Here is a 10000-nt window from a genome sequence, read left to right on the forward strand (position 1 = left end):
CCACGTTGCCACACTCGCCACTGAGGAAGGAAGAGAGAGGGGACGATGGTAAGGTATTGACGCAAAGAATTATACAACACCAGAATAACATGTGACATAGAATCTACGACAGATATATATATATATATATATCTCCATAATATGGAGTCTGTTAGAAGACTTTATCCTTTCATGAGCTACAGTTGGTGGCATAGATGGAGTAGATACATACAGGTAGAGCAGCAACTCGTTCTGTTGGTTGATCATACTGTACACACAGGACTTCTCTTGAATAATAAGAATAATAATAATAATTTATATAGCGCCTTTTACAGACCCAAGGTCACTTTACAAGGGAATGGGACAAACAGAACAGAGCCAGAGAGACAAATACACAAAACAAGAAACAGTGAAACAGCTACTAAAGGTTGAATGCAATGGTGAAAAGTATATTATGTCCAGGGTTGGAGAGTCGCGGATATCCTTGGGTAGAGAGGGTCCAGAGGGTGGGTGTTTTAGCATGTTTTGTAAGTGGTTTCTGGCTGACCTCAAGTCTCATGATCTCATAGGTATATTACCGTACATTATCATTACATTGTTTTCCATTCCATTCTACCAGGCCACCTCACGTGGTGCAGTGGAGTTTGTTATGATGCCTCATTACCTTGATGATTTCAGGATTTCAGCAAAATGATTCAGAACTGACAAGTCTAAACCATCCGGAATGTTCTGCCACATCTGGAAGACAGTGAGCAGAGAAGAGGTGAGACCCAGTGTTATTGGGCATCAACACATACAGAAGATAGTGTGAAGGAATAAACCGAGCGTCTAGGGGTCGGTTTGGGACTGTGCCGTAGTGGTGTACCTCTAGGTCACAGAGGAGGGCCTGGAAGGCAGGTCGGTTCTGGAGGCAGAACGGTCCGGAGCCCAGCTCCACCGAGCCTGACAGAGACAGAACCAACTGGAACGTCCTGCTGCTGACCAGAGCACACTTCGTCTTCAACAGGAACGCCAACAGCTACGCCGAGAGTGGGAGAGAGAGAGAGAGAAAGAGAGAGACAAAGAGAGAGAGAGAGAGAGAAAGAGAGAGAGTGAGAGAGAGAGAGAAAGAGAGAGAGAGTGGGAGGGAGAGAGAGAGAGAGTGGGAGGGAGAGAGAGAGAGGGGGATGAGAGAGAGAGAGAGAGAAAGAGAGAGAGAGAGAGAGAGAGAGAGAGAGAGAGAGAGAGGAGTGAGAGGTGAGGAAGGTGGAAGGAGACCGATTCATGAAGATGATTCATGAGTACAATTATTTCTATGACAAATTTAAATCTTTATTTGGAGCTATCATTATTTGCACGGCCAGACAGGGTCTCTCTACCTTATACCCTCCGATGCGGGTCATCTCCTGCAGCATGGTGGGACTGGTCTCCAACACCGACAGAAGAACCTTCACTGCTGCGTACAGCGAACCGTCATCTGGCGCCATCGCAACCAGACTCAGAATCACCGCCGGCCCGCCAACAGATAGGAAACCGTTGCCGGCGCTGCTAGGAGCAAACGTCCTCACGCCTGGAAGACACAGAGACACAACGCCTGGTTTACAAACTGCCGGTAAACAGCTCGAAATAAACATCGATGAACAATTCTCAAGGTAAGATAAGATAAGTCATTGTTGTGAATTTGATTGATTCTTAGTAGATTGAGTAGAACTTATAAAGCACAGGGAGCTTAAATCACATGGCTCAAATGAGGCCTTTTAGTGTGATGTTCACTTTTTGGACCCTTTCGTACTCTTCGGGTCCAGTTGACCCGGGACATAATTGGGGTTTTAAAAGCACTTGTCTTGACACGGTGCTCCTAGTCCCAAGGGTGACCCATACAAGGGGGTATACTCAGGGCGCAAGAAAGCCCCAAAATAGCCCATAATATTAAAGGGCGCCTCCTGTGGGCACAAACAGGTACTGTACCCAATAATGCACAATAGGTACTGTGTACACATTCAAAAGTGCATATCTTTTGTTCTAGTGGATCTAGGGGGCTGCCCTTTGGAGAGGCTGGAGCAGAGGATGCTTAGTAACAACCCACAACGTGTCAGACCCCTGGGAATAGGTGGGGCCGAACGACAGCATGATGAGTAGAAGCGTTTTTACGCACATGATGCCCCTAACTTTGAAAATGCAAAATCCACTATAATAAAGACCTGGGTGTCATAAATCATACTTATCTAGGAAAAATGTTAATGAAACAATGTTTTCATTGCTGTTTATTATTTTGAATTTATATTCTCAATTGAATTTCACATTTATCTAATTATAATCAAAGCTGTAAAGAAAATACAGGTGATGAACAAGAATAGAAATGAAAGAACCAAACTAAGATTGTTTTTGCCAAAGCTATGAAATACATCTCTCAAAAATGTCTGCAAATGCTGAATCACAAAACACGAACGGAATGTACACTGTTTTCACTGTCACTGTCGAAATACAGTATTATGTCTGAAAAATCACAAATAATTCTGAAATACCACTGGCTACAATTGTGTGTGCATGTGTATGCCTGTCTACACAACACATGAAGCACAGAATGTGACAGTGTGTGTACCTCAAATGTACTTTTTGCAGTTGCTGCATACGTTCTGTACAGTGCAAGAAAATGTACAAATGTTTACAATGTTGCACTTCAAAGGGTAAAAAGTGCGAGAGCAGACGGCTTCTTGGCACGGGAAAGCTAGAGCAGAGGTGTGTGAGTGAGTGAGTGAGTGTCAGTGTGAGTGTGTGTGTATGTTTCTGTGTGTCTCTGTGCATCCGGGCCTAAATGACCCGAAGATCTTATGAAGGACATAAATGTGTTGGGGTATTGTAGGTATTGTTTTTTTTCACTTTTACATGTTTTTCATAGAAAATAAGCCAAGGCCATGGAGTTTCATATTGATCAAATGTATTCATGTACCATTTCTCACCAAGTAAAAATGTAAAATGGGTCCGGTTGACCCGAACACCACACAAGGGTTAAGCAAAGTTACATGAGCTCAGAGAGAAAGTAGCAGTCCAAAAGCCCCCTCCTGTGAGAGGGACACACATTTATAGAAGATTCCTCCCCGATGAGGTCACTACTCTTGCTTAACCAATCATAATCATCTGCGTTAAGTTATTGGCACATATCTTACAGGAAGGGAAGGCTTTCCTTAGTGCTCGATTTCCCAGAATGTAGAGAGACAGACTTCAATTCTCAGCATATTTGATATAAAACTACAACGTCATCTTTACCAAAATGGCCGACGAGGGCAGCTCCTATGGTGCGGGCGGTGCCACTCAGGTGCTGGCTGATGTTCCGAGCCAAGAACACCGGAGTGGAGTTATCTCTGGACGTGATCCCCATCTGAGAAGACACACACACACACACACACACGTCAGAAAAACACAGGAACCATCTCACCTCACTCGTTCATTTTCCTTCAATACAGGACACAGGACGGTCTCAACACTCGCTTCTACAACAAAGGGACAATCTGAGGATCATCTCGACTAAAGCGGAGGACGCTGTATCCCAACGGCAAAAGACAGGAAACAACCCGAGCGATTACTGTCCTTGGTTGTTCGTTCGTTCTTCGTTCTAACCTTCACTTACATCATAAATGAATTAGAAATCAGAAGAGAAAGACATAGTAAGCTTAGCCCTGGGTCCTCCGTACCTCTTTGGCAATGAGACGGCAGTCCACCTCGTTGTAGTCATCTCGGACCTGTGATATGGTGGTTACTGTTGCTATGGCAGCGTTGATGCCAAATGAGATCCTCTCTTCGGGGACCAGCCTGAGAGGGAGTGGGTCTGCGTCTGAGTAAAGGGCTGGAGAAACCGATACAGAAACTCAACGACTGATTAAAACAAACTACACTGGGAGCAAGCGGAGACAGCTATTCACACAATGTTCCAGTAAAGGTCTTGAGAAGACAGAGACAACTATCCACAATAAAGTGCATGTATCAACTCCTCGGTTATCGATGAACCGATCAGACACACAAACCTGTGTTCCGTAGAGCCAGGCAGTTGCCCAGGTAAGCTGTGCCCTGTGTGTAGATGAGTCCTACGGCCTCGGGGCTCAGGACTTCCTCAAACAGGTAGGCAGGGCCCACACGCCACACCAGCGCGGCATGCTCTTTCCAAAGAGACGGCGTTCCGATGACAGCGCACACGTCAATCACTGCCGTGGGATCCATGGAAACGTACTGGCCGGGAAACGGTTGGATGTACCGCATCTACAAAATAAAAAGAAATAAAGTACTGTTTCACTTGGCACCTCAGGTAGTCCGCAAACATTCAACATCTGTTACATTATTTCTTCCTGCTGGGACCATCATTGTACAAAGCATTTGTTTTTTCTTTTCTTTTCGTTTCTTTGTGTTTTTGTTTTTTGATTGTTAGTTTGTTTCAAATCATTCTTATATTATTATTATTCTCTCCTACTACCTTGGCAGCTCCCACCGGCTTCCCGTTGAGGTAAGCTGTGACTCTGCAGGTCTTCTTCACGTCCTTCGCCATGACAACGGTGAGGTGGTGCCACTGACCTGGGACCAGCTGGCTGGAGCACTTGAACCTCAGAGAGGTGGGGAGAGGGCTGGTGGTCCGCACCTCTGGCTCCATCATATCTGTCCAGCAACCAATCAATCAGTCAAGAAGTCATCTGGAGCAACATTGATATCAATGCAGTCTTCTCAGAATTTGAATTAGCCATTTAGCAGACGCTTACAATTCCGAATTACCGGGCCATTCCTCCTGGAGTAACTGAGGGCTAAGTGCCTTACTCAAGGGCCCACTAGTGGTGGTATTTCAGGCGGGATTTGAACTCACAACCTTCCGATCACCAGTCCAACTCACTATCCACTAGACCACCACTACCCCGTCTCCCCGGTCAGCTAGTGTAAAGTGCATGTGAGCTATTGTGACGACAGCCTTTCGCTCTCACCCAGGAAAGTAAAGGGCTCCTCCTCAGTGGAGATGACCAGGCATCCGTCGCAGGCGGAGAAGCAGATGGACAGACAGACGTACTGCTGCTCAGCTCTGGACATGTGGCGGACCACGGACAGGAGTCGGAGAGGGTGGGAGTCACAGGCCGAACTGAACCGGCTAATCAGGAACCAACAGGAGTAGGACAGCCCCGCGGCAGGGGGGAAACCCCGGCAGTCTGGGAGAGAGAGGGAGAGAGAGAGAGAGAAAGCGAGAGAGAGAGAGAGAGAGAGAGAGAGAGAGAAAGAGAGAGAGAGAGAGAGAGAGAGAGAGAAAGAGAGAGAGAGAGAGAGAGAGAGAGAGAGAGAGAGAGAGAGAGAGAGAAAGAGAGAGAGAGAGAGAGAAGGTAAAAGAGATACAGTTGAAATTAGGGAGATGGAAGCAACATGGCAAGCAAAACAGTATGTGGAATGTAACATTTAAAGCTATAAATAAAAGTGGAACAAGGAGTATGTCTAACATCCATGTGAAACATTGAGACTGAAACCCCGCCTCTTACCTCCTCCTACGCCCCCTGTGGGAATGGAGTCAGCATTCACCCCTTTCACTGTGGCCAGCGAGGGCAGGAACAAACAGCTGCAAACACACACGCACACACACACACACACACACACACACACACACTGTTCACATGATGGCTGACAAATACTAATACAATATATCACAGTGGTTTGCTGTATTTCTTGTGGCTGTCATTTGATTTTGCCAAAACTAACTTCTGCAGTAGATGAAATAGGTCTGCACCATCAATCATGACCAACAGACCCCAGTTTGCTAGGCTAGACAACCACCCCTCCTGAGCTCTCTCCTCTACTCCCTCTCCACCCGCGACTGCGTGCCTGTGCATGGCTCTGACACCATCATCGAGTTTGTAGACGACACAACAGTGGTCCTGGCCCTCAACATCAAGAACACCAAAGAGCTCATTGTGGACAACAGGAAGGCTAGGCACACATCTCCGAGGACCTCTCTTAGACCCCCCCAAACACCCCTCCAGCCACCCTCCACCTCCCAACAAGAGGAACATTAGCTTTTACACTACTGCTTGTTTACACACTACTGCTTGTTATACTCACTGTAATACCGCATACTGTAATACCATGCACTGTCTACATATCATGTCTTTTGCACTATAACACTATTTGCACTTGTTAGATGCCAAACTACGTTTCGTTGTCCCAATGCGTACTCTGTGCAATGACAATAAAGTTGAATCTACTCTAATTTAATCTAATCTAATCATCAATGTCAGTCCCTGCCCTGATGGGCTCCACCATATCCTTTTCATGCTCATGTTTAGCCTCTTTCTCTCTCAGAACCCACCCCTCAAAAAGCACCCCTCCGCCCCCCCCCGCCCCCGGCCCAGTGCAGTGGGCTGGACTCACCCGTAGCCGCTCTCGCTCATGTCAAACTCTACGAAGGCAGGGGAGGCGGAGACTCTGTGGGGTCTGAAGTTCCGCGGGGACGTCATGGAGACCAGGCTGATGACCTGGTGCAGGGGGAGGGGGGAGCCAATGGGGTGGTCACTCTGAGCGAAGGCACTCAGCAGGCTGAAGGAACGCTTCAGTGTCTTACTTCCTGTCTCCCTGTCCCCGGAATCCTCTATGCTGAGGTCTACAACACACAGTGGGGAAAATAAGTATTCAACACATCAACATTTTTTAATAAAAATAAATAATAAAACAAAATAAAATAATATATTTCCATTGCAGCTATTCACATGCAATTTAGACCAGCCATTGGTATAAACTCAATAGAACTACACAGCTGAAGAAATGGTAACACTCCAATCCATAAAAAACGTTATGTGCAATAAAGTGGAATGACACAGGAAAAAAGTATTGAACACCATAAGAAAAAGCACTAAACCAGCATATGCCACTAATGGGTTCTCCTACTTGTGCTAATTACAATCAGCTGGGTTAGTGCACGTTGGTGGGTAAAGTACTTATAACTTCAAAATGCATCCATCAGAACCCCAAATTGTTTTACACCATTGTCTGTAAACAATACAACTGTAAACAAACACTGTATACAGTTAAAACAATATTTTTTATCTCATGGATGGTCAGTCCTTAACATCCTAACTCTGTCTAGGAAGTTGAGAGTGGTTGCATTAATTTTCTCCAGCCTAATCCCTCAGCTGTTTACCAAAAAACGTGGCGTAGTGACCGCTTAGCTGTTTTTGAATCCCAGATTACACCTTTAATATGGCCAGATAAAAAGATCTCTTTACCATTAGTGACAGGAGAGATGCATTGTGGGTGAGACTCGGGAGCAGAGGGGCCGCCCACTCTGTCAGCTGAGCACATGAGAGGATCCCCCAAGCGCATGAACCTCCTGACAAACCCGGGAAACAGAATCAAACATGTTACATCTCACTTAAGAACAATAGTGTCTATTTATCCAAATATATACTGTATGTTACGGTACATGTGGGAATACGGTACATGTGGGAAAACTAGGGTTAGGGTTAGGTGCTAGGGTGCTAGGCTTAAGGTTAGGATTAGGGTTAGGGGTAGGGTTAGGTTTAGGGTTAGGGTTAGAATTAGGGTTCGACATGCCAGCATGTACCAAGTCACCCTAGCACCTAACCCTAACCCTAGTTTTCCCCACATGTACCGTATTCCCACATGTACCGTAACATATACACTTGGATGGATGTGAAGTAACGTCAATGTGTGGGAGCTCGGACTATCCCTTTAATCAAAACAGATGAGACCTGAGGTCTGAGTGTGTGATGTTGTGGGAGCAGAGCTTCTCCAGGATGCGTGTGACAGGCAGGTGGAGGGGGTGGTCTGGCCTGAGCAGCATGCTCCTACAGTGGGTCAGCAGCGGGGACACCAAGCCCCCCTTACACATGATCTGACGGTTGCTCTCCGATTTCACCATCGCCTGGATGTGGTGGGCCACCGAAGACTGCACCTCCACAGAGAGCTGGGAGAGAGAAGAGAGACAGAGGGGGAGAGAGAGAGAGAGAGGGAGAGAGAGAGGGGGAGAAAGACAGAGAGAGAGAGAGGGAGAGAGAGAGAGGGAGAGAGAGAGAGAGAAAGAGGGAGAGAGACAGAGGGAGAGAGAGAAAGAGGGAGAGAGACAGAGGGAGAGAGAGAGACACAGAGAGAGACAGAGACAGAGAGAGAGAGAGAGAGAGAGAGAGAGAGAGGAGAGAGAGAGAGAGAGAGAGAGAGAGAGAGAGAGAGAGAGAGAGAGAGAGAGAGAGAGAGAGAGAGAGAGAGAGAGAGAGAGAGAGAGGGAGAATAATGAATTAACCCCAAAAAATCTTACACATATTTTGAATTTAACTGAGTGGATTCCTGCAGGTGACAGCACTGGAGCTGTTTCACCTGACTGCACTAGCTGACAGCAGAGTGAGGTACCTGTGGGTCTTCAGCAGTAAACACTCTCGGCAGGAGGGTCATGATGACCCGGACCGCCCCGGGGTGCACTATGGTATGATCACAGGTAAACCTGAAGACAACGAGACACACGGTCATGTAGATTACAACACAATTCCCCACACCTCACCTCTAAGACAGACTCACCTGTAGTTGGACTCTGTGCAGACGGAGGAGATGCTGTACGCTGTGCTCCTGCCCCTCCCCTGCAGGTCCTCCTCTGGTGTCTGTTGGTCCGCTCCTCGTTGCCCTGGCTGAGGAGAGGCCATCTGTAGCCTCTCTCCCCCTCCTCCTCCTCCTCCTCCTCCTCCTCCTCCTCCTCCCCCCTGGCCCTGTCCCCCCTCCTCACCCCCCAGCCCTCCAGTGTTGGTCCCAGTAGCAAACTGGTCCAGGTAGGATAACAGCCTGATGCAGGTGTGCAGAGAGGGGGGCAGGGGGGGCTCGGAGGGGACAGAGGTTGGAAGGGAGGGCGGTGTAGCTGACTCAGCTAGCTCCACAAACTGGTGGAAGGTTCTCCCGTGGGGACGGTTGCCCCCGTTGCCCCTCTGACTCCCTCTCTGCCCTAGGCCCCCCCCAGTCGACCTACCCTCTAGACCCACAGCCTGAGCCCCACCGTGGCCCCCAGTGCCCCCCGTAAGTCCCGAGTCCCCTCCGGTTGACCCCTGGCCCTCGGCCTGGAAGCAGCCCAGTTGTAGCAGGGCCTCGGCCAGCCTCTCGTAGTACCCCTCCGTCTGGAAGTGGTGGGCGTTGACGGGGTGGACGTGCACAGCCAGGGCCAGGGTGTGGAGGGTGAGGAGGAGGATGTCTAGTAGCCCCCGCTGCCCCACGGACAGCCACACGTCCCCCTGGGGAGGATCACAGAGAGCCCCCTCCATGTCCACCACCAGGGAGAGAAGACCTGTGAAGCCCCCTGCCCGCCTGAACGCCCCACAGCTGTTGGGACTCTCCAGGACCTTCAACACAGACTGGAGACAGAGACCAGAGAGAAGTCAGACCATGACACATTGACACATTGACACCCGTATATCAAGAAAAGAGGTTTTGGATGGCGACTTGTTTCCTTCAAAGATGTTTTCTTTGCTGAGGCTTTTCGTAGCAAGCTTTCATCCTTCAACCTTCATCAGAGCATAATGTCCCACTGGAGACTGACAGAGACTGACACTGAGAGAGCGTGTTCCTCTGTGGTTCAGTTGGTAGAGCACGGCGCTAACAACGCTTAGATCGTGGGTTTGAGTCCCGCTGGGACCGTATATACTGAGAATGTATGCACTCACTGCAATGTAAGTCGCTTTTATAAAAGCATATATTATATTATAGAGGATTCAAACATATACATATTTAGACTGCAGTAAAGAGAGCCCGGAGCCTTCACACACAGACGGTGACATATTATTCCAATGACAACAAAGTAATGCTATGAACACGTAACTGAACAGAAGTCATACGTATAACCTCGATATTGTATTTGAAGATTATGTTCAAATTCAACTTGTGTTTCTTCCATTGTTATTTTCTGTCAATTTCATCAAGCTGGTAACAATTTGATGAACAACAGGCAAGTTCATAAATACAGTAAAATAGATAAGTCATGAATTATTTCTGGTAACCATTTTTTTGAGGGCTTAAGCGAAATCGGATTAGTTTG

General features: G+C 47.7%; 1 protein-coding gene across 1 annotated transcript in view; it reads right to left on the reverse strand.

Moving 5' to 3' along the window:
- wdfy4 (WDFY family member 4) overlaps positions 1 to 10000 on the reverse strand; it is a gene marked incomplete at its 5' end in the record, with an annotated part of 65247 nt that overhangs the window by 33774 nt on the left and 21473 nt on the right. The window contains 16 exons of the mRNA XM_080527028.1: positions 1 to 20; positions 644 to 717; positions 845 to 997; positions 1338 to 1528; positions 3226 to 3337; positions 3651 to 3790; positions 3975 to 4212; positions 4424 to 4602; positions 4920 to 5138; positions 5460 to 5536; positions 6346 to 6574; positions 7197 to 7300; positions 7683 to 7897; positions 8338 to 8428; positions 8503 to 8623; positions 8705 to 9320. The exon at positions 1 to 20 is cut by the window's left edge and continues 142 nt beyond it. Coding sequence (XP_080383154.1) covers positions 1 to 20; positions 644 to 717; positions 845 to 997; positions 1338 to 1528; positions 3226 to 3337; positions 3651 to 3790; positions 3975 to 4212; positions 4424 to 4602; positions 4920 to 5138; positions 5460 to 5536; positions 6346 to 6574; positions 7197 to 7300; positions 7683 to 7897; positions 8338 to 8428; positions 8503 to 8623; positions 8705 to 9320 — 2779 coding nt within the window. The remainder of the gene's footprint in view (positions 21 to 643; positions 718 to 844; positions 998 to 1337; positions 1529 to 3225; positions 3338 to 3650; positions 3791 to 3974; positions 4213 to 4423; positions 4603 to 4919; positions 5139 to 5459; positions 5537 to 6345; positions 6575 to 7196; positions 7301 to 7682; positions 7898 to 8337; positions 8429 to 8502; positions 8624 to 8704; positions 9321 to 10000) is intronic.

This window comes from Nansenia antarctica (genome assembly GCF_963989245.1).
Source record: "Nansenia antarctica genome assembly, chromosome: 1".
In the NCBI taxonomy this organism is placed as follows: Eukaryota; Metazoa; Chordata; class Actinopteri; order Argentiniformes; family Microstomatidae; genus Nansenia; species Nansenia antarctica.